This window comes from Chelonia mydas, chromosome 7 (assembly GCF_015237465.2).
Source record: "Chelonia mydas isolate rCheMyd1 chromosome 7, rCheMyd1.pri.v2, whole genome shotgun sequence".
Lineage (NCBI taxonomy): Eukaryota > Metazoa > Chordata > Testudines > Cheloniidae > Chelonia > Chelonia mydas.
The window spans coordinates 119,004,847-119,029,773 of NC_057853.1; the positions used below are offsets into that span (position 1 = coordinate 119,004,847).

General features: G+C 44.8%; 1 protein-coding gene across 2 annotated transcripts in view; it reads right to left on the bottom strand.

The window, feature by feature from the left end:
• Positions 1 to 6,438: 6,438 nt before the first annotated feature.
• The window catches only part of CNNM2 (cyclin and CBS domain divalent metal cation transport mediator 2), a 183,804-nt gene continuing 165,315 nt past the window's right edge, over positions 6,439 to 24,927 (bottom strand). The window contains exons 6-8 of one of the 2 annotated variants that reach the window (XM_007057854.4): positions 21,980 to 22,045; positions 17,593 to 17,777; positions 6,439 to 15,217 (exon numbers count right to left, since the gene is read on the bottom strand). In XM_007057854.4, coding sequence (XP_007057916.2) covers positions 15,008 to 15,217; positions 17,593 to 17,777; positions 21,980 to 22,045 — 461 coding nt within the window. In that variant the 3' untranslated portion in view covers positions 6,439 to 15,007. The remainder of the gene's footprint in view (positions 15,218 to 17,592; positions 17,778 to 21,979; positions 22,046 to 24,927) is intronic. The other variant, XM_037904181.2, reaches the window with a different exon arrangement.

Here is a 24,927-nt window from a genome sequence, read left to right on the forward strand (position 1 = left end):
GAATGGGCACTTGAGAAGAAGCTATTCTGTCTTTCTATGCCATAGGTCACGTGTCTGGCCTAGAGATCTAGGCTCACTTGCTCTGATGTTTGTCTAGTAGTCTATCATGTAGAAGATACGATATCCCACTGCTTCAGCGCTTCACGTGCAGCAGATTGAGGGGCCAATCCAAACAGCAGCTGATCTTTCAACAGCTTCTGTCTCAAAGGAGGCTCTTCACTGTGATAAGTTTAACCTGTGGCGCTGCGTGTATTCTGGAGCGAGGGTCACTTAGTAAAGCCAAAAGGTAGTGCAGTAGGATTTCTCCAGCACCCACAGCATCTCCCCCTCCTTTTCATACTACACTAAGGAAAGCCAAAGATATTTACATTTTCATCCTACTCACCACTCCTTTTGCTTCTCAACGTAAATCTTACAGGCGAGAGCAACGCTTGATCACACTCACGCTCTCTTTAGGACCGCTGGCTGGCTAATCATATAGCTTTAAAAAAAAAATCCAAGGTGTGTCTTCGTGTGTGAACACTCCCTAGCTCACACAATGGGCTTAGCCCAAGTTCTTGGCTCACTTTTCTAGCCAATGGTTCTCAATCATTTTTGGGCTCAAGACCCATTTGCAAACCTTGAGGGCCTGTTGCCACCCCGTAAATAGCTTTAGAGACTTAAAGCCTCACTAAATATGTCTTACCCATGCTATATATTAGACATATTAACATACTAAATAAGTACCCCGTGCATACCCCAGTGGTGGCTCCTGTCCCATGGCACTGGCTGGGCTTAGCTCCCTGCTCCAGTGTTGCGACCTCCAAGTTTGCAGTAACGCTCAGGTTTGACTGGCCCCCCACATGGGATGCTGGGCAGGTCAAATTTGAGAGAGACGCACTTTAACCTGGCACATGGGGGCACAGTGCCACGCTCAAATTTAGCCTGGCTGGAATGACTCGTCATATTCCGGCACCCCAAATTTTGGGACATGACCCTACTGTCCTTGCAGAATGGTTGAAACAACTACAGTGCTGTAAGCAATGGAAGTTTTGCTCTGTATTTCAGTGACAGGCCCATGCCCCGCTCAGCTCATGTCACCATTATCTTGGCCTTGTTTAGCATGATTTCCAGGTTCCTCACCTGTTTACCTACCTGACACCAATGGCCATTTAAGTAGCTGACTGATGTTAATGCAACAGTACAATTCACCTTGGCATTGTTTTGGGTGGGAAGTAGCCCCTGCATTTTGAACAGCGTTTCCTTTTTAAAGCAGCTGCTGTCTCACGGCGACACTAACAGGAAGCCCAGGTGCAAGTCCAGTGAATTGTGCTGCACAGCCGGCAGAGGAGCGAAGAAACACAGTCCGAGCCGTGTTGCTGCCACTGATTAAGCTGGGACAAACTGACAAGGTAGCTTAGTTTCAGGGGGCACAAGGCTGGGACAGGGGAAATCGCAATCTGTCCCATGAAAAGGAGCAGCGAGAAGGGAGACTCCTTATGTTCAAGTTTCACAGATGGTGTTTTGCAAACTGCTTGGATGGAGCATTTCCAGCATGGCAGGCTGGGGGTGGAGATGTTGCAGCACCTGCAGTTACTAAGCAATGATGCTTCCGGAATACTGCAGTCCAGTCACGGGTTCCAGCAGCTTTTCTATTCAACTAAACAAAGCCAAGCCCCCTTTCCGTACCCTGTGTGGCAGCTTCAAGTCTCACTTTGTCAGGTGTTTCTTGGGTATAAAGTGACTCAAGATCAAATCTGGGGCTGAGCCCAAGGTTGCGGGGGCAAAGACGCAAGTAGAAATTCACCTGGAGAGATCAGAGCAGCAGGGGCTGCAGGCCACCTGGGGAGATTTGGTACCAAGATGCGTGAAGCCGTATACAGAGTTGGAGGAAAGAAACAGGCACGCCATATGGGGAATGTAACCAAATCGCCACTGAACTGAAGTGAGCTTATTTTCACCTTGTCCCTTAACATGACCTTAAGTGAAACCTTAACACCCGCACCAGGGTAGAAGTTCGACCAGATTTGACTTTGGGGCTGGTCCGTAGCTGCAGAATAGGTCTAACAAAAACTATGGAGCTTGCATCGCTCCCCTTTGGGTTTCGGGCCTGTGTAGCTTAGACCCATCAAGACTCCTAACAGTCCTTTCCCAGTTGCTGTGGGAATCAGGAGAAGTCTGGGAGGGGCTCTTCCTTGTACCCCACTCTGACAGATCCAGTAATTCCCAAGCTCGAAGAGGTTATTACAAAAAATGAAGGGTGAACAAGAAGGATTCGAAAGGTCACTGGCCCTTTCAAGATGAGGCCACGGCAGGATTTACTATGTTTAAAAGTTGTTCTCCAAGTTTAGACATTTGAATTTTTTAAGCTTTAGCTCAGCAGATTGAGAGTCCCTTAAGTTTTCCTGGGGATGATGGAACAGCTTAAAATATTCTGCCTTTCAAAATGCTCTCCACAAATAGCCTACTTCCAAACAACTGGCTATTTATGACTATGTGATGCGGAGAAGCCTCCTCTAGGAGCTGGAGTTATGGAAACTATTTGACCCTAACTTGCTGCTGGGAAAGTGGCAGGAAGAGTCAGATGAACACCCACAAAGTTACTGCAGGGCAGATCCCTCCCCGTACCACAAGAAGTTCTGCTCTGCTCCTGCACATGCCATAAAGTTCCAAGCTGGCTCCAGAAGCTTTTCATAAACCCAGGAAACGAGCAACTCTTTACTCTTGCCCTTGTTTGCTTGATGCAGTTTGGCATTCCAGCAGCAACAAGCCCAACTCTTTCCTAAGCATGTCAACCCTCTCCCACGTAAACTAGCTCCCGGGACATGCATCTGTCTATTCCAAACTCCCCTCGCTCTGGCCTTGTTCGGAGATTAAGATGCAAGATTGAATTCTTGCCTGAAAAGCATTCGCTAGAATTCCCTGTGATGAAGCTGGGCTGGAGTTGATAGATGCTACTTTTGAAAGCGGGCCTTGCCACAGCTCAAGTCCAGAGCCTGGGCAGGGGTCAGCCAGAAAAGTAGATGAACAGCTTTCCCCAAGAGGGTGATCTGATGGCTGGTGTGATGTGCTGCAGGAACACGAACAGGCCCCTAAGGAATGGACATGAACTACAGCCCAATAGGGTCAAGATGCCCTGAACATGGTCTCTCCCATCTCCCCACAGCCAGAGTGGGAACATTTCTCCTGATACATATGAATGCTACAGTGGGCACCATTCAAAACTCAACATTAACACTGCAGACATTAACACTGCAAAGGGAAATAGTCCTCTCTCTCAGCTACCATTGGGTGGGAACTACTGCACATGGGCCAGGAACCCCTCTGCCACAGTCTGTGGCCTCTAACACGTGTAACTAGGGTATCTTAGCTCCACAAAACTATTAAGCAGCACTGAATATGCATTGAAGCAGGGCCTCCCAAAGCACAGGTGAGGATCCAGAATATTCACATTCCATGACCAATAAAGAACAAGCCCCCAATAGGTTTCTGCCATCTTTGGTTTTATGACAACGGGGCAGCTGATACTTCAATTCTCTCCTTCAAAACTACACCTCTTGCTGGTGCCACGATCACTGCCTCCAGACAAACTCAAGACACACATAGGGGAGACTGTAGCAAGATGCCCCAAAGCGGCCATTCAAATCAGAGGCCACTGTGGATGCCAGAGCCACCTCACGATCCCGCAGCATTAGCATTAAGCCAGATGCTACAGGGCAGAGGAGAAAACATCTCTAAACACAACGGGGAGACAATGTCCTTACTGCAGGTGAAAGAGCATTCAGATTAACTTAAAACCAACAATAGTGGATTGTTCCCCCCCAGAACATTTGTCAGTTTTCATTTCACTACAATGCTGGCTATAAATAACTCAGTTGGGTGCCTGCTCCTCAGTCAGCTCCACAGTGAACTTCCTGCAGCTCCAGCTCACAGTAATGTCTAGACTAAGCTAGTGTGTTAGCATTTTACTGCACACAGCTGCGACAAGAACCCGAAACAGCTGTGTGACTTTCCAGGCTTTGACTCAGTGACATTACAATGCGGGCATCATGGGAAGAATGTGATGTCGCAATATAAGTCTCCCTCCCCCACGGATACTTGGAAACAAGATTTGCCAAGCAAACTTTCCTGGGGGTGCAAAAATGACTGTGACCATCTTCCAAGCCACAGCAACACCTACATACGTGATCCATTAAGGCTACAGCCCTCAAAGCTCTTTGGACCCTGTTGAGGGTAACCAGAGATGCTCTCAGACCATAATCATTTCCAGGAACAAGGAAACTACAATACAGCAGCTACACGACAAAGAAAAGGTGATGCTGACCTGTGTTAGGAGCCCAGGCCCAGATCCACAAGTGTATTTAAGTGCCTAACTTCCACTGAGATCAATGGAAGTGAGGAGCCTAACTACCTTTATGTGGATCTGGGCCCCAGTGTCTATGCCACACATTGTTCCACCACCCGGATGCTGCTCACAGAGATGGCTGGAAACCACAGACCTGCTGTCTTAGGGGATGCCACTTCTCCCACTAGTAGATGTGAGTTGAACACTGCCATTGCAAGACAGTCTGGCTCCTGTGCGTTTGACTGTCATGAAAAGCCCCTTGATTAAAAGCCAACAACTGGCTGTCACCCCGTGTTCTGGATACAGTACCCTTCTCTTAACAATCAGAGCATGTCTGATTCTGGCCAGTCCCTGTTTCACCAGAGCAGAAAGCTGAATGCAAAGCAGTCCTTTGTTTAGAAGTTCTTGTGCTTGTTCCCTCTTCAGGGCAATTAGTGCCCTCCCTCCCCCATGTGCCCTTGGGGATGCTCAGCAGAAAGTGATGCATGGGGGCACACAAAGGAATGGAAGGCCTATCGGTTATGAGGACCAATGGAGAAAGGAAGTTCTGAAACCAGCCGAACTGCGTTTAGCAGCCATTAAGCAACAGTCAGCTGGCTTTTCCGCTGGGGTTTAATTATAACGCATGGCTATTAAAGTCATTCCTTTTCTAGAGTATAAAATGACAGTTACCAGAAACCAACTCCAGGCCCCGCAACACAAGCCTGCTTGTTTAAACCATAGAAATGCCGCGGATGATTTTGATACCGTCAGTTGCAGTGCCAAGGGGGAGGGAGGGTGGGAAGTAACGCAGCGATATCCGAAGAGAAGAATGGACGCACATCATCAAGATAATGCTTAGGGATGGACTGACAATTCAGTGCACTGAAAAACAGTAAAAGCAACTCCGGGGCAGGGTTACACTCCTTCCAGTTCAGTAGCCCACAAGCAGGTGAGGGATATTGCCCTCGGAGAATTAAAACAGCCTCCACTAAAGAGAAGACAATCCAAATGGGGCTGATTGAGAATTTCTGTCTTGGTCAGTTTTATTTTGATGTTATTAAAAAAAACGCTCCTGGGAGGTAAGAGGGACAGCCCTAAATACTAGAACTTGGCTAAATGATTTGGGGTGTGGGGCACAGGGAGATGAGAGGCATGAGAACAAGTCACAAATATTAGCACTCAACAAGAGCAAACACCAAAGCTGGGAGAGAGACTGGTGTGGGCCAACTTTCACCTGGACATCATCTGATAAATCAGTATGATGGCTCCAGAGAAGAAGCCAAACAAATGTCACCTTCTTCAGCAAACAGAGTCCAAGTAAAAGCCATTTTCAGAGCAGAGCAGTCTGGAAAGAGAGTTGGAGTGTGGGCAGGGACAGTAGCCACATGCACCATCTACCTCAACTGGAGACCTAGGTTTACACAGCTGAAGCTTCTGTGGAATTCTACCATCAAACCTCGTTCTGCAACCTAGGTAGAGATAACGTGAATGAAATCTGTGAGGTGTAACAGGAAAGTAACATGGTAATTCATTTACTTTACATACACACATCTGACCGAGCAGCTGTGCAACCCATCCCAAATCCCTCGGCTGGCTTTCCAGATGACATTAATGCACAGCCTACAATAAACACAGTGCAAGGGACACATTACACATCACTTCTATTTAATGGCAAACAAATCTGTGATATTGGAAGAAAAGGGCGCAAAGAAGGGATTTTATTAGAGGAAGAAAAAGGAGACTCCTGCTAGAAGTGTCCTGATGGAACATTCCACCAGGAGCTAGTCAGCCTGTGTTCAGTGCCGTCAACTCCTCAATGTTCTGACAGACAGGAATGGACTAGTGGGAGTCTTTTTTGTCCCTAACATATATAGCTCTGGGCCCCATCCAGTCCCACAAGAGCCGGTGGCATGACTGACTTCAATGGGAGTGAGAGCAGGCTCTCTGACACTCTTGGCAATGTAAGAGGACAGCAACAAGCTGGGGAAGTATTCATCATGACCTGTGATCAGCAAGGAACCCTGATCTGCTGCCATCACTGGATTCCCTCTCATGATGAGGAAATTATCTATCTGTCCTTTAAGTAAAATAAAGATGAAACATGGAGAAGGGAAAATGCATAAATTGGAATGTTCAACAGAAAAATCATCATTTATCTAAAAAGAGCAGAAATAAACAAAATGTTTTTAAACAAAATCACAAAATATACAAATAAATCAGGTACAAAATAAATAGGAGAGATTGGAAATCTACAACACAATTGGAATAATTATAACATTCATTCGTACGACAATCGGTTTATGAAACGTATACACTTCGTTCATGGATTTCATTTGTGCTTATTCAGGTTTATGTACACAATTGGAAATACTGTAGTCAGAATACTACATCTCTGATAAAAAATGGAGTAATGTACAATATGATACAATTAGTGAAGACCACATATGATGGAAAATAAGACATAGTGAAAAGGCCTAGGAATAGCAGCATAATCTAAAGACAATTGTGTAAGTTTAAACAGTTGTGAACATACATTTTAAAGGTGAACTTCAAAGCTTTTTGGTGGAGAAAAAGGAAAAGTTTTACGAATAGAAGTCGAAGAAGAACTGTACAGACTTCAATATGTAGTTGTACAGGTTTTAAAGGTAAGGTTTAAATGCAGGGGAATGGCTTGATTTTAGGAATTAGGTGATGTAGCCGCTGTTACAGAGAGACAGCTGAATGCAGAACCAGAGGTCTTGGACTGTTAAGTGACAGAGGAGCATATTTGCCAACAATTTGGCTTCCAGATTAAATTAACTTGGCATCGACACATCTGCACCTTGATTTAGTTACTAATCTGGGATCTCAAGTAGCGTTAAGAACAAACAAAAGCTTTGCAGTTCACCCCCTAGGGCCCAACCCTACAATTCTTGTGCCCTTTAAAATCAGCAGGAGTTCTGAGGACAGGAAATGCAGGATCGGACTTGAAGGGTACACCTGCACAGTGTTTTGGAGCCTACGGCAGCGAGCCTCCCAGCCTGGGACAACAGTCTTGGGCTTGGTGGCGCTCTAAAAGTAGCTGTGTAGACAGCACTTTGAAGTTGCAGCTTGGGCTAGAGCTCAGACCCTGAACTCCACCAGGGCTATTTTTAGAGTGCTAGACAAGCCCTGCTCGCCTCAGTCCATCAACCCAGGCAGGGCGGATCGCTCCCATGGGCTCCAAAATGCTGCGTAGACGTGTCTTTAGTGTCGGAGGAGCAGGTCCTGAGATTTTCCCACTAGCCAAACGCCATGTGAGTGTGCAGCAAAGCTAAGACAGCAAATCTTTGAGTGATGTCCCCTCCCTCTTTAATAGCTACAGTTATTATGGGTGGAGTGGGGAGAGGATCAGAACAGTACAGTCAATTACTGCCTTCTGCAACTGCATGTGGCTAGATGTGCAGCGTTTCTTCTCCTTCCCCCTAACTCAACCAAAGCAGTGGGAGGATGGCAGGGAACTAGACACAGTCAGAGCAACAGCAGTGTCAGAATGTTGCATCCACGTACCAAGAGACTATTATCCAGAATGACAGAATGCATTAGCTAAGCGAGACTCCAGCAACGAAAAACTTCCCAGCCCAACCATGGAACATGGACCCTAGCAACTAGGAACTGTGTTGGAGATTATCGAGCTACCACATGTCTGTTGCCTTTGTGAACACAGGCTCACAAACCTAATTAACTTCTTAGTGATGGAGGCACTAACCTATGGATGGGCCCAGAAGGCATTAATGCAAGTATCTACACTTTCAGTGACAGGTGTAAAACCCAGGTTACCTGGTTACCCATCTACCTGGGTTCTGCACTCACTCCAGATTCAGAACGTGCCTCGCGTGCCGACACACTTCTGCACAGAATGGGGCACTTGAGATCTGCAGCACAGAAGAAACCAAATTTTTGCTCCAAGAGGAGCAAATCAACCAAATGCTGCTCATCAACCAGACTCCACTTGCCCTATGTCCAAACACTGCCTCACAAAGGACGCAGACCTCTAGAGATACCAGCACATCCCAGTAACTTCTTGAGTGTCACAGCTGCTTACAATCTCAGATTTCGTTCACGTAGACTCTTTGCTGTTGCTGATGTTATGGCTCTGACTTTCCATTACTAGTGTCTATAAAATCTCAACCACCACTCTGCAACAGACAGGTTCTCTTCATAACCCTCCAAATCATTCTTTAGAGAAGAGGAAAAAGATTGACTCAACAGCAAGCACGTGTCTAAAATGGAATTAGATTTTCTTAATAGCATTTTCACGGCAGCTGGGAAGGCACTTTACTCTGCAGGATTCCAGCCGCCAGCCCTGTTCAAAGGTAGAAGTCTCAGGAGAAATCACGAACAATAGGTTCGGGGTAGGGAAGGTGAGTCAGAAATCCCAAGAATCTTATCTCAATGTGAAGAAATATTATAATGGAATCAGACTTGAGGGACGCAAACATGACTAATTAACAGTCATCTTGGCTTGCAGATGAAGATATGACAAGAACAAAACCAGGCAATGGAATTTAATCCACTAATATACACACACTGTAGGTTTTTAAGGGTTTGATCCCATCCATAGGTGAGACTTTAAAGCAGCATGTGAATGGGGGTGGGTAGGACGGAAGAGAGGGCTCCATGTGACTCACGGAAACTAGGTGTTCAGACGATGTCTAATGTGTCTCACACCTGCGCCAGAAGTCAGTGCTAACGACAATTAAACATCTCAAACCAGGCTTCTTCACTGGGCAAGAGGCTGACTGCATCATTTTATTTCCATGCCTCCTACAATTCACCTTCCCCAGGTCAGGAGGAAAGAAGCTGGGATTTCCGGCATTACCGAGGTCTTCCCCCTTCTCTCCTAAGATATGCTCTAGCCACCCCTAACCCAGTTTCCCAGGTGTTAATGTAGAAAAGCAATAAACACATGAAATCCAAACTGAAAATCTAACCTGTGCTATTTAGGAGAGGGAAGTACCATTGCCATAATGCGCCTCGTGCTGAACATGCCCTCATGGGGTGGGCAGCTAGCACTGTAGGGAAGCAACAGGTGGAGAGATTAAACAGAACACGAAGAGTGGCCTTTGGAGGAGAGGGGCAGAGCAGGACAACGAGGCGAAACCTTGATAATAATTTGGGGGTGGTGGTAGTAAATGAGGCAAGCCTATGTATTGCTATTAGGCTCCTCAACGCCAGTCCTCACTTGCTATATGTGAGCTGCCGCATCATGTCAGTGTGCCGTTGGGGTAGCAACACTTCAGAAGCAACTCTCCCCAGAGAGACCACACAGGGAGGTGCACTGGGACTAACGCGCAGACACACAGCATAGCAGTTCCGCTAGTTACTCATTTAAGATCTCCCACACACGTGCTCGCTTTGCCCCCTAGTCAGAACCAGGATGAGGGTTACTTTCTGCAATAATTCAGCCAGGATAAACCACCTGGCCTTTGGCATCCCTCATCAAGATGATTATTTCCCTGTCAGAAGAGGCCAACCCCCTATTGTTCTTTCAATCCAAGGGTCAAGTACGTCTTTAGATCCTTTTGAAGCCACACGATGGACAGCCTAAAAAAAGACCACCACGCACAAAGCCAAAGCAGCATGAGGTACAGCAAGTCCAAGGTCTGTTTCACACAGTGCTATTGAGCATACCCCGGGTATGGCATCAAAGTCTACAATATACACATTTCTATATAACATATTAATGCCAGTCAGACACCTTCAGTATAAAGTCTCAAGTTATAATGTTAACAAAGATACTGTAATGGTAACACCCACCCCTCCCCAAGTTTGCTAGTTCTAAACTAATCCAGACACTGGATAACGTAACAACTGGTACACAGGTACTAGTTTTAAACCAATGATTTGTGTATTCAATATCCTATCACATATGGTACATATATCACATGGGAATGATTTGTGTGTCTATTCTATATCAGTACGAGGAAGATGCATTTCCCAGCAGGTCCTGGAGAACTTGGTCACCCCCTCTGTCATCCTTACCTGGGATGCTAGCGAGAAGACAATGCTGCCCTCTGCCACTCACAAACAACTCCCTTGCGGCGGAGCTCCACAGAGATCACGTGAAGCACCACTGCACCCAAAGGGGGCGGAGCATTGGTGCTGTCCCATCAGCCACTCCATTTTCCTTTGAGCCGCTTTCAAACAGAACACAGCAGCAGCTCCCTGCATCACCTCCTCCAAGGCCAAATCCCAGCCTGTTTAAATGCCTGCCCATTGAGGGGTTAGGAGCAGCAATGGGGAGATATTAGGGGGTCTCCCAGGTGCCACTCACTTTTTCCCCTCCCCACATGCCTTCTCCCCAGTCATCTTTCTCCCCAGGAGAGGTGAACGCCAAGGGAATATTAACAGGAATATGAGTCAGGAGGAAGTGTGTGTGTATGGCATTACCACCACACTGCTAAATCTGGCGCCAGGTTAGACTTTGACTGCTACATATGGAAACAATACAGGACACCACACGGAGCTCAGTATAGGAACAGTGACATAAAATGGTCTGGGAGAAGTTGGAGAGAGAATTGTATGGGAATGAAAGCAACAACCAAGGCAGGGAAGTATTGTATAAGCCTGCCCCTTCGAGCTCTACTGATGCATCTCAACCCTGATCTATAGCACCTCCTGCTATGCAATCCTGGGTCCCCCACTCAGCTTTGACAACGCACATCAATCCCAGGCTGCACTGGCTATGCCAATCCTGGCCTATCCCACACCTCTGCCAATGTACCTCAATCCTGGCCTTCATTCTCTGCTATAATCCAGTCCCAAGTAATCCTTGGGGAAAGGCTTCCCACTGTGCAGGGATTTTGGAACAGACAAGTAGCAGATGAGGGCCCTGCAAACTCTCACCTGTGATTAGGGTCTGCAGAAGGGAAAGGTTATATGCTAAATCCACCTCCACACTCAGAGCTCATGTGCTTCATATGATCTCCACGTCACCAGAGTCAGCCTTGTTTGGAGCGAGAGATTCTCATTATAAAGCAAGAATATTCCTTTCCTCTTTACAAAGATTTGGCAATACACAGAATTAAAAATCATGGTTACAACAGATTCAGGTTCATTTCACTCAAACAGGATTCAACCAACAGGAGTGTAAAAATTAATTCACAGTTGTGCATTTAAGATATTAGTGTGGAAAACCTCACTTCAAAGAACTTTTGTGCAAAAACTGTATTGACATAAGAAACTGGTGGCATGCCTTCCTGCCTCCCAGAGACCACCAGCTAACAGGCTGGATTCTGCACTTCGTGTTGCACTTCGATGCAGGTGGAAGAGGGAAACAATACAGGCCACAGGAGCCAATGTTGAAAGATACCGTATCCTTTCTACAAATCAAAGCCTTGCAAAAGGACAAGGACTGAAATCAAGTCCAATGGTTCCCAAAGCTTTCAGCTGGTGCCTTGTTTCATGACAGTGACTGATTGACAGCTCTGCTTTGGGTGTGCATGGCACTGTACCGCAGCATCCAGAACCTGAGCACCCCTGAATTTGGACAGCCAAGCGGAGACTCACACAATGCTATGTCTGCGCTGGGTAGACGCTTACGGCACAGGAGGAGCTCTTGGAAGCCTGGGGATTTCCACTGCAGCAGTAATAGACAGAACACCATTTCTGCAAACACGGGTTCAAAAACTAAGACTGGTTCTTGAGTTGGGCTTGTCTTCCCTCTGCTTGCATTGGTACCTGCCACACGGCCTGCTAGCCATTTCCCTCGGAAGCCCATCTCTACTGTGTTCTGCTTCGCATTTCAACAGCCCCATGTACTCTTACAGCAGAGAGACTGGATTTTTTCAAGGAAGCCAGTCTATGAAAAGACAGCATGCCTTGTCCCTGAAGCCAATTCGTGGGAGCTCCTGTCCCCCTAGAGAGGATGTCCGTTTTCCATAAAAATCACACCTGTGACCAACTAGCTTTATGAAAGTTTCTTCACCTTCTCTTACCAAATTTGGAAGAGTGACGAGAAAAGTTATGTAAAACCAGCCTGGAGAGTTTGGACTGGCAACCCACGGACAGAGACAGGAGTTACTCGCCTTTGGGATGACATGGCTTTTGTGGTTTGTGTTACAGAGGAACAAATATTTTCAAAAAAGCCACAACACAGCATGAAAGCCAGAAATCCAATCAAATTAGAAATCTCCCCGGCAGAGAATTTCCAGCAGGTTTGAGACGAGGCATACCGCATCCCAGGGTTACCAGGCTCTGCATCGCTTTCAACAATGGTTCACAAGTAGGAACATTAGGGCACAAAGGCAGCTTAAATAAAAGGGACGAGAGCAAGGAAACAGATCACTCCCTCTATGGGGATTAAGGTCATAACATTTCATCACTCTGCTCTGGCAGAAAAGGTGCAACGTTGGCAGTCCTCCTTGAGACAGCTAAATGGGGGGCTGCTGGGGCTAGACAATCAGGTGCTGTAAATAACCTGTGAGTTGCCAGCTCCATCCGAGGCACATGTGGCACATACGTCCACAGGTGGCTGCAGTTCTCTCGCAGCGCTGTACCAGAGCCAACGGGTGGGCCAGAAAATGCTGAAGGAAACAACAGGCACACAGTTTAAAAGGAAAAAGCAGGAGCATTTTTTTAAAGTACAAGGTTAAAAAATGAGGGAGTTAAGTTTCAGGGCCGAATTTCCCAGTCTGACGATTCCACATGTTAAATACCATGTATGGAACTACCATGCCCCCGTGGGGGACTTTATTAACTGTCCTCAAAAGGGCTGGAGTGCCTGCTGTGAAAGGGGCCAGGAACTGCCTCTCCCCATGCCATCTCTCCTTGAGGGGCACAGAGGACCCGTCTGTGGTCCCTTCTCAGAGTAAACAGCAAAATTCTTCTTAAGGCCTAAAGCAAATGGGACAGACTCCCATGTAGCAGCAACATACTCTGGCTTCCCGCAAGGAGTTGCTGCAGTGAAATATTGCACCTTTTCAGAACGTGTTTGCACAGACGTAACTTGTCTCGTAACCACAGAGAAGGCGCTTCCCACCTGGACTAAGGGACGGGGGAGGCAGCACTGACACCAAGGATTCCACAACTGGGCTTTGCTTTTAAGCTCAGAGTCCGGTAAAGCTTACGTGAGCGTAAAGAAAGAAAATGGTCCATGACAATCAGGCCACGGGACGTTCTTGGAGCAGTGCAGACTGAAAGTCAACAGAGAAACCACCATGCAGCATTTGTTCACTGACAGACTCTGCATTTTGGGGGTTTACAATATACAACACAGTGAACTCCCAATGAACGCGTTTCCCCTCCACTCTGAGGCCAGGCTCCGGGATGGGCAGGTGGAGTGGCACTGATGGCAGTCATGGAGGACGCTACTGTGGACAGCTAGAAGAACAATAGATAAAAGGGAAGAGGGAAGGAAATCCAGCAGCTCCTCAGAAATAGGGGAATTGCCTGGAGACTAACCTCTCCAATCCCTGAAGTGCAATATGCTCCCTCGAACTCCCTCCACAGATCAAGCTTGTAGTGGAAGTTCTTGGTCAGTCTTTGGGGAGATCAGGAAGGTCCTGACTCCACCATGAAATCCATCTTGCAATGGCAAAGGTTTAGGATCCACCTGGAGGATTTGCTTTGGACATTGTTGTAGCAGCATCTTTTGTCTTAACACAAACAACAATTCTGGGGGAATGGTTCGTCCTGAATTCTATCCCAGTTATTTAATATGTCCTGCAAATATGCTTTGGGTAAAGAGAAGGGCACTCAGATTACTTCAGTATGTTAGAATCTGAGATTGGACATTTTGGGGTGCACGCTTTCAGTACAGCAGGGGAGACAGGGAAATTGATCATGTGATTCCCAGTAACATTAATGCAAATCCCAGGGGGACAAAAATTGCCCAGTACACTACTAGGGAAATTTATCCCGGTCTGTAATTTGATGAGACTGCAGTTATGTCGATTAAAAACCCACCTTCATATTCAAAACACACAACATCTGTGGAGGTTACAAAACTGTAAATGTAACAATCTTTTTGTTTGTTTTACAAGGAACCGTCTGAAATTTCAGATATTATGAACGCATGCAACCAAAATAACCACCCCTTCCCTGAAACTCAACTGGGGAGAAAATAATGCCCATTCCCCCAAACTTCCATACTGCTAAGCCCCAAGTTCCTTGAAATCTCATCCATTCTTTGTTCTCAGGACACATATACATATGGGTACCAGTTGCTGTTTTAACAGGGCAACAGACAGGACCAAAAGGAGGGGTGGAAACAGGTCTATGACACTGGAGCTGATTCACAAAGTCACAACAGAGCCTATTTGGGGAAGGGGAGGGACAGCAACAATTTAAAACTTTGCAAAATTCTTTTTAAAAACATGATCTCTCTTGAAAAAATAATCAGAGCAGTTTTAAAAACTTCTCTGCGCGCATCTAGGAAGGAGGGAAAACCAATGAGGATCAAAGATACGGCTGAAAAAATAAACACGATTCTACTTTGCGAGGAAGAATTCCATCGTTCTCCAAGGGGCACTCAACATGCCCAAGGTTTGTTTGGTTTTTGTCTTGCTGTGTTCTCGTTTCTTCCTCTTCTGTTCCCAGGAAGGGCGCTAAGTCTTTGGTCTCAGAACACTGGATGCAGCACAGCATTGCAAGCACATACTAAGGGCGTTTGCAGTCAAGAAGGAGCAAGGACTGGTCCTGCTGAAGTGATGGGTGGGAAAGGATGCAGATTGTTAGCTCCTAGATGGAGCCTTCGCTGTGCATACTGTGATTGGATTTGTTGTGTGTCACGCAGTTCTGTTCATTCAGCAGGTTTGCCGTCTCATCCGGCAAACCATCATGTAGCTCCGTAAGAGTCAGTTCGATTTTAGTGTTTTCACTGTCCGAGGACTGAGGTGTCTTGTCCATCCGGGATGCCATCAGGGCATTTTGGTACTGCTGTCTTGAGATCTATTTCATGCAAACAAGGGGGGTGGGGGTGGGAAACACACACACAAAAAAGACACAATAACACTTTGGTTTCTAATGCTGGTGTCCTACAGGACACACTATGAACAAACTCTCTCCTCTTGCCAAATTCTCCTTTCAGCCCTGTTTTTCATGGGATCGTCCCACTTTCTATAAGACAAGGCTGAGTTCTGCAAGCCTAGCAGGATAACAGAGAATCCTAACTTAATATCATGATGTGGTGACAGTTCAACGTGACACAACATTGTGATGATAATGTTGCCATGTGGTTCTATCCTGTCTCAGTGTTGTGATGCATGGATTTGTCTCACTGGATGTACTCTCAAGAGGCCCAAGAGACTTCCAGTTACTCCTAGCTAAAAGCCATTGATGTTGTGATGCAAATTTTTAGGGCCTCATCCAAAGCCCATTGAAGTCAAAGCGCTTGGGATCAGATTCTTAGAGCCCTCTGTAGGAAGGGAGTCAAACAAGTGTTGCAATTCTGACACAGTTCAGCAATTCATGGTCTCACATGCAGCGTGGGCCAAATCCTGAAGTCCTTGCTCTGATGCCAATGGGTATTTGCCTGAGTAAAATCTGAGCTCTACATAGGGCCAATATAGATCACAGAATATCAGGGTTGGAAGGGACCTCAGGAGGTCATCTAGTCCAACCCCCTGCTCACAGCAGGACCAATCCCCAATTTTTGCCCCAGATCCCTAAACGGCCCCCTCAAGGATTGAACTCACAACCCTGGATTTAGCAGGCCAAAGCTCAAACCACTGAGTTATCCCTCCTCCTCCCCCCCATCAAATTAGCCATTTGAAAAGTATCTTAGGTTAGCCAGTTTTTTGGGGTTTGCTATACTGGAGTAGCATGTAAGTCAAATATTTCAATACCTTTTCCTGGTACCTGACGCTCCAGAGGAAAGAAAACCCACTAATTTCACACTATACCCGATAGTAGTGCCATGCTATACATGGGGAAATGGGGAACTCCTTCCTGAAAACAGTGAGCAATCCCCTTGCACTGCATTGGATTCACCTTCCCAGTTATATCAGCATATCGCTGTCTGAAATGATGTACATGTAAGATGACCCCAACTTCTGAGCAGCAACATCAGACTGACATGGGGGTTGGGAAAATGAAGGAGGTGGGAAAGGAGTTCTGCTTCTCCCTCACTAGGATCGTATCTCTCAGAGCAATTTCAAGGCATGTGAGTGCAACATAACCTTGGATTGCCTCTCAATACAAAAAAATAATTGGCCATTGCAGTGTATAACAAGGGCCTGTAACACTGACAGTGAACTCTCAATTCACCCTGGCCAGTATTAAACCCTTATTAATGTAAGTCTGTAAGACTCAGTGCATCAGCTGCTTGGAGCATGTGTCTCTGTGTTAAGACAGCATCACTTACATCTTATTCCCAGTATACTTGGGAACATAATCAACATCTCAAACATTAAAAAGATTTTTTTTATTCTCTCCCTTATTTAAAGAGTTTTGAGTATCTGATTAACTGTGGCAAAGGGCAAAACAAGTTAAAGTGCACTGTTCGAGCAGTGTGCTTACAAAGAAAGTCTGAATGTAAGTAACCAATTGAAAACGGTTTTGTTTAAACTAAGCACCACGATCATTCAGGGACAGTGGGATACCAGCTTCCCTAATCTAACGGGGGACTTCAGCTAGGTTTGAATTTCTGGTTCCATCACATTGGTCTGCTCATCCCACAAGATCTCTACACATTTCAGCACCTTGCCTGCTTATCATGATGGGACACAGAGAGCTGAAGAACAGAGCAATATGCATGTGCCCAATGGTAGTTAGCACGAGAGGTGGGCCTGACATGGGGAGTCCAGATGCAGAGATGAAGTCAAGACTTCTCCAAAGTTGAGGAAGGGGAACAAGCTGGGAGGCAGGCTGGATTCCAAGTTACATTCTGGGCCAATTTTTAGTTAGAAATAAATCAGTTGCAGCCACCAACAAATTCTTCATTCTTCAACTAATGAGAGCGGATTCAGATTGTTCAAAAGGCTTTACAAAACTTCACAGTAATAGATGGGCTTTCAAGCAATAGATGGGCTTTCAAGACTAACTCCAGTGGAAATTTTTTTTTAAAGCTTCCTCTGAAGTGCTGGCAACCAGAAAATGAAGTGACCAGTCCGATTTCACTGTCCAAACCGAGCAGTGGAGGAAAGTCAACCAACAGCAGAAACAGGGGAAAGCAGGCAGTTCAAAATGACTACAGCTTGCATAATCCTAGTTGCTCTTTGTAACTCAAGGACATAACAGATCTGCCATCTCCCTCCCCCTGCCTCTCAGCTCTGCAACGTAGTGCAGCTTTTCTGAGAGGGAAGCCCCACTGACTCTTTTCCTACCTTGACAAACTGAATATCTGAGAGTGCTTTCACTGAATAGTCTGGGACGTACACCTGAAGAAAAGATGCATTCAGCTGATTGTTGCTGCTCCCCAACGTTGGTGTCACTGCTTCAATGCGATCACCTCGATTTAGAGAGTCCGAATGATTCAAGCCACAAGGACGAGGGGGTGACTTGTTTTCAGCTGAAGAATAGGAATGAAGAGAGAAAAACTTTTTAAATAAAGCAGGAAACGGTTAGTAATTAGTTCTCAAAGACATTTGTTAACCATGATATAGCATGGAAGACTGCACAGGTACTTAAGTCATTGAGTACACAAAGTACAGTTCAGCAGCAAAATTACCATGAGTGTTAGGACATTTTAAATCCCGAGCTAACTCGTGACATCACTATAACTAGGATAAGCTGTAAATGATTATGATCACGCACATTGGACAGTGCCTTTCATCCAGGGACCTTGGAGCCATTTACCAATATTTACTTCATTACACCATTTAGTACATTTCACCTACATCACAGGGGTGTCCTCTACTATATCACATCTGGCTGCTTCACAAGGTAGGGTGCATCCACCTTTAGAGGCTAAGGAACGTGGTTCTAATGGGCCAAAGGGCTCTCTCTTTATTTCATCTGTTTCTGAAACGTTCTCCCTGACACCTGCCAGGGCTCAACGTTTGAAGGGATAACTTGGGCGGATGCAGTTCAGAACCTCTGTCAGCCAGGTGAGACAGTGGGACCAGCGAATTACTCTACTCCCAATGGAGAAACACCCAGATTCTGGAAAGGCCTTGGCGTGCTTGTCCTCTGGATATGGCAAAATCATGACTGATCAGCTTCTCGCTCTCACTTTTTTTTAAAGTGCTGAGCTTCGCTGGCCGACCAAAGCATTGTAGCCATCCCAGAAGGGTGCCCTGGCCATAATGTACCTACTGCAAATGGTCCCTTCTGGCTTTAAACTATGAAAATACTAAAATGCTGCTTTCCTTGTAAGATGACATTCACTTCCTTAAGTTTCCACCAACTCAATGCCCTACACGGACTGGGGCCCTACGTCTACACAGCAAAAGAGACCCACAGCAGTGAGTCTAAGAGGCCAGGCCAACTGACTTGGGCTCACACGGAAGGGCTAAAAATAGCAGTGTAGATGTTCGGGCTGGAGCCCACACTCTGAAACCTGGTGAGGGAGTTGTGTCTTGGAGCCCAGGTCCAAACAGCTACATTGCAATTTTTAGCCTTGCAGCACAAGCCTGAGTCAGCTGACCCAGGCTCTGAAACTTGCTGCGGAGGGGTTTTTTGCTGTGAAGATGTGCCCACAGAAATGCATTCGAAAATGCAACTTCCCAAGACTTTTAGCAGGTCCTCTTCCCTGTCTGGATGCAAATACTGTGTGTGTTGATCAAGATACAGATTATCTGCAGGATCAGTGTGGTTTTGGTCCCTATCAGACCCAAAGTTCACCAATTCCAAATTAAAGCTAAACCTGGCTTGTTCTGAAGAGCTCATTGGGTAGCAAGTGCATCAGGTGAGAGGTCTCACTTTAAGACGTCATGGTGAAAGCCTTTTTGCATTGACTTAGCAACCAGCAGAACAGCATCTGGACAGCTGGAGCCTTTCTACAAAGGAGCTTTGATCTTAAAAGGTTTCACAGTGCTCTGAGCATTGTCTCCTTCATTTAATCATAAAATTCTTAATGCCCTCCTTGGTGGTTGGACACAGATCTGCCTTGTCATGGGCAGCACAGCCCACTCTCTGCACTGGCCACATGGATATGCAAACTATGCCGTCCTTGTAGGAAAATGAAATGTGGTTCTTTACTTCTTGCGTTCTTTTACCTTTTATCTCTTTCTAAAGTCCTAGCATCTCAGACTCCTCCTGGCTTATGACGGAATTGAAGTGACCCGCCAATTGCTTTTAAAATCCAGTGGCTACTTTACATCTTTCATTTCAAAACAGCAAGGAGGAAAATAAAGGTTTTGAGAAACAGGCAATTCTGTGCTGCAATTTCCACAAGCGGGGCAATCATTTTGGCCTCTAAGAGCAATGCCAAGCTTAGACTCAGAGGCAAGCAGTCAGATTTCTGTCAGCCCTCCAAGTGGATACTCCCTTGTCGTCTTTGAAAACCACTATAAGGCTACAAAGGCTATTAGAAGAAGCAACCCAATGCTACTAGGCATCTTTCTTCACAGAAAGTAGTCTGACAATATGCCATCATTCTGTCAACAGACCAAATCAGTCAGCCTTTGATTTGCCATACTGATGCACAAAATACATATCTATGTGGCAAGAACAGCACATCACTAGTTTTTGGAAGAAAGTTTTTTTCTGAAGTAGCTTCAGCATCAGTGTGAATCTGACATGGACTCCTGAAATCCCCATTTATCAAGGGTAAGGAAATTATTAGAAAAATATGGTGAATGAAGGGGGGGAAGTGAATGGAAAGAACGCATGTGCTAAAAACATGGAGTGGATGGAGGCAGAGGACAGAACAAGAACAGCAAGCATGCAGGAGAGCACAAAAAGCAAGGGACTGAAAGCTTGGCTCTTCCCAAATTCCTGCAGAAAGGATCTAATGGCACAAACCACAAGCCTAAGAGCGAGTTACACATTTGGGATTAACACAATGGAACCATTTTCAGAATGCCCCAGTACCACAGCCGAGAATCCTGGTATAGTCACCTCTTGCACCACATGTTCAGCAACACAACTGACAAGCTGCATTGTCAGTTGCCATAGCAACCAGGGTTACCATATGATTTCATTTCAAGTGGTATATCCCCTCCCTCCCCGCATTATTATTTTCCATTATTATTTTATTTCTTTCAGTTGGAAATAGCTAGGAAAAAATGTCTGGCATTTATATTGGAAATAGTTTGCAAGTGTGAGGGGTACATTTAATTTGTTAAATGGACAAATAAAAAAAAGATGATCTGGGCACAGCAAAATAATTGAGCAAAAAAGATAATCAAAGCTGCAGAGTTTCAAGAAAAAAAATAAAGCCATCAAACAGTTTAATTAAAGAAAGATTAAACTTTTTCCCCTTCGATTTTAGCCGCTGGAAACTTTAACTGGGCATGAAAAAAAAATCCCCTGCAGGGCAATAACCTGTAGTTTGTTTGGAATGTGCGTAATACTAATTTCAGGACAGAGGGTAAAATATAGCAGAAAGTTAAAAAGAGAAAGAAAAACCCAGGGAGTAGATGCCGCATAAACACCAAAAGCTCAGGAAATGGCCAATGAATGAGAGCTCCTTTTGGTTTGTACATTCAAGTTTGGGGAAAAGGGGACGGTTTTGTTTTTTTAAGCACACACACACACACATATTGTCCTGTTCATGTCCTGGTTAGAGGTACAGAGAGACAGTGGCATTGGCATGAACATGGTAACTTCAGTGGAAAACAAAATTTCAGCACGGCTCAGCCTCTGTTGAGGAACAGTCATTCCAGTACACTCTGCCATTTCCCTCGGGTAGCATCTTCATTTATCTCCTAACTAGAAAAGGCACCCCCGGTGCTCACTATAGGTAAGGTTGGCTTCCAACTTCCATTTTGGATTCCTCGCCTCCCTGTTTCCAATCATTCACAAATGCCCCTAACAAGGTCTTTTTGGCCTGATACATTCCATACTTGGTCTCAGCCCTGAAGTGAAACGTTTTGGGGAAGTTTAAGCAAAATCAGTTCAAGTTCAGTCATCTGAGTAACATGGTCTTAAAATAAACAAAAACCCCAACCCGCACATTTCCCCCACATATCTCATTCACACATTACGTGTCTGAATAACTCAAATATGACTATGGGCAGAACTATCAAATTTGGCTTTATTTATAAGTCTCCATAGAAATCTGTGAAATTAATTAATTTTGAAGACGACAGAGTTTTTGAGCATGTGAAACAGAATACTCTGTGTATAAACAATATATAATTTAAATTTTGTTTGGAGATAAGGTACCTCTTTCTCAGTTAAATTTTTTTTTTTTTTTTGGCAGTTCAGCAGTATGCTTTCCTCCATTTTAACTCCATCTTCTGCAGAATTGAGACATTTTGTATATTTTTACATGAACCCAGGCTAGGGACCAGAATATTATCTTAAAAAAAAAAATCACTCTGATACTGTATCAGTATAGGAGTAAGAGAAGCAAGAAGCTTTTCATTACCAAATATGTTCTCTTTAAACAGTTATTACTTTTATTTCATTTTGATGTGTCTGTAAGTTTGCTACCAATTAGTAATTAGTCATAAAAGAAAGTTTAGGATACTTACCTGTTAGGCATATCTCTTCGCTGAACTTCTCTCTAACAAGTAAAGGGGTCAGACAAATACAGACTGCAATGGGCTTTTTATTGGGTCAGTTCAGGCACAAGAATGATGGAAAAGAAGCATGCGGATTTACCTGGAGAACCTGCTGCTAATAATTCTGTTCTGCTGACAACAAAGGTACGAGACAGGGACAAGGGAACTAGAAGAAGGAGAGAAAAAGGGTGAGATCATGACTGGGAAGGGGACAGCTATCCACATTGCCAGGGAAAGAGTCAATTCACACTCTTTGAAGAAACCAGAAGCACAAATTAATTGCAGAAAAGAAAAGGGGGGAAAAAGCTGATTAGGCAATTTGTAGAAATAATTAAAAAAAAAAATCAGCAGGACTACATACATTCCACTTGGTAATCCTAACTGGCATTCAGTACAGAGATCTCTATTTACATTTCAAGACCCATTCATTTAAAAACAGTACACAACGCAAAAGCAGCAACCACTTTAGCCCAAGAGATGAAGAATAAAAATGAAAACCCGGCAAGTCATCTTGGGGGAAGGCCCAACGGGGGAACTAAATACAGAAACAAAAACAGGATAGATTTCACTATTCTTCAAATTCTTTTTATCAGACCATCGAAAAGAGCCCCAATTCTCCAAGTTTAGCCATTTTAGGGTGAAGAACATAAGAGCAGCCATACTGGGTGAGACCAATAGTCCACCTAGCCCAGTATCCTGTCTTCCGACAGTGGCCAATGCCAGATCATTCAGAGGGAATGAACAGAACAGGTAATCATCAAGTAATCCATCCCCTGTCACCCATTCCCAGCTTCTGGCAAGGGAGGTTAGGAACACAACAGAACATGGTTTTGCATCACTGCCCATCCTGGCTAATAGCCACTGATGGACCTATCCTCCATGAACGCATCTAGTTCCTTTTTGAACTCCATTATAGTCTTGGACTTCACAACATCCTCTAGCAAAGAGTTCCACAGACTGACTGTGCATTGTGTGAAGAAATACTTCCTTTTATTCGTTTTAAACCTGCTGCCTATTAATTTCATTTGGTGACCCCTAGTTCTTGTGTTATAAGGAGTAAATAACACTTCCTCATTTACTTTCTCCACACCAGTCATGATTTTATAGTAACTTTAATAGTGATAATTTGCACTTAGGTAGCACTTCCCATCTACAGTTCAAACTGGACTTTACAGATATTTAAGCCTCAGCAACCTTGTATTGTCTTCACTTTCCAGATGGGGAAACAGAGGCATGAGGGCTGTTAGGGATTGGGAGTTTTAAAGAGTCAGGTAAGAGCACCTACTCTTGCTCTGCAGTGCCTCTTTCTGGCTATTACCCAGAGTGCTGAAGGGGAACAGCTTCCAGACCTACATGGAGAAATTACAGCCACTTTATTTATAAGAGTTCATCCTGGACATAAAATCTCAAAATAAAATGTACTCTCTTAACATATAGAAAAATGCATCCACAAACTAACGGCTTTGCTACTGGAAAAGGGACTGTAGAAAAAGTAATAAATACAGAGCCACTAGCAGTCCATTTAAAACAAACCCCAGATGTATGCACTTGGAGTTTGGTGAGAGGAAGACCAACATGGATTTCAGAGCAGGAGGGCCCACCCTGGGAAAGATGCAATGACACAATCTATGGTGGAGTGGTGGGATCCCTAAAAAGACAGGTGTCGTCTGAGTGCAAAAACTGGAATGAAGGAAGGAAGAACCCAGAGCATGTCAGCAAAAAAAGGACACTAGGAAGTTCACACTGAATAATAGTGGCCAAAGGAGTAGCTGTGAAAGATTTTCCAGTGAAGTGTTGGTACGTGAGGTGAGAGATGATGCTCTAGCATACCCCCAGACCCAGCTGTATTGTAAGAGCTGAACCTCAAAATGGAGGGAACGGGGAGGGTGTAACACATACACACACACACGCAACTGTTTCTAGAGCACAGACAAAACTCTTCCAAGGATCTGTCATTTAGCAAATCTGCTGTTCAAAAACCTACAGGGTAGCAGTAAGATCTATTTAACTTCAGCACACATAATCAAGGAACAATTGCTCTCTACTTTGAATGTGAAATTGCTAACATATATTCAGAAAAATGTCAGCTAAATGGCAACATAGATTACTGCTTACATCTCATATGTCCCAGAGAATTGCTTTTGTCTTTGGAATTTACTCTAATCATCTGCTCTTACAAGGAAATGATAATACCTTATTTATATATAGTACTTTTCATCCTAAAGGCTCTCAAAGCCATTTAACAATATATACTGAAATCATTAACCGACTTTTGAATTGCAGCTATTTCTTGGGTGGAACATGGAAGGTATTCTACTCCAGTAACATCAGAAACAAATTTCTGTGTGAGTGAAGAAAAACTTGTTCATTTGAAGCCATTCAAGGAATTTTAGGTTGGCAGAATGTAACTGCTAGACTAAACCACCAATATTTGTGAAAAGTGTTGTGGGATTTTTAATTACTTCAGCTGATCAGAATCTTGTTTTTTTTGTCTCTAGCTGAAAGGCAGCATTTCCAGCAATAAAATATGCCCCCTTGCACCATAGTGGAGGCAGTGGCTCAATACTGTCTAAGATGGAGAGGTACTACCCACTGAATCACTAACATCATTTTCTGCAGCACTTGAAATTTCTGGGAGGTCTCCCATTAGACACTGAGCCAGCCCAACCTAGTTTAGCTTGTGAGATTTGACAGAATCACAGCCCAAGGTAGTACAGAGAGAACGGCATATTTATAGAGACAATTGAAGTGTTACCTTTACTTCTTGTAATCAGGGTTAGCCCACAGTGAATGTCTAATACATACTTATGTGATGGAGGTGGCTTGATAGGGTACCTGGCTCACAAGATTATGGTTTTTGTAATGAGGGTTCGCCTGGGTCCCAACTTGCTTTTCTCATTGTGGTTGCCCACATTTTTACTTACACATATTTTAAAGAAGATACATTTCTGTGCAAGTTGGTTGTATGGGCTGATTTTCAGCATCTTTGCATGATGGGAAAATCTCTCTTCCTCATTCCAGTATAACTGATAATTCTCAGAATCTCAG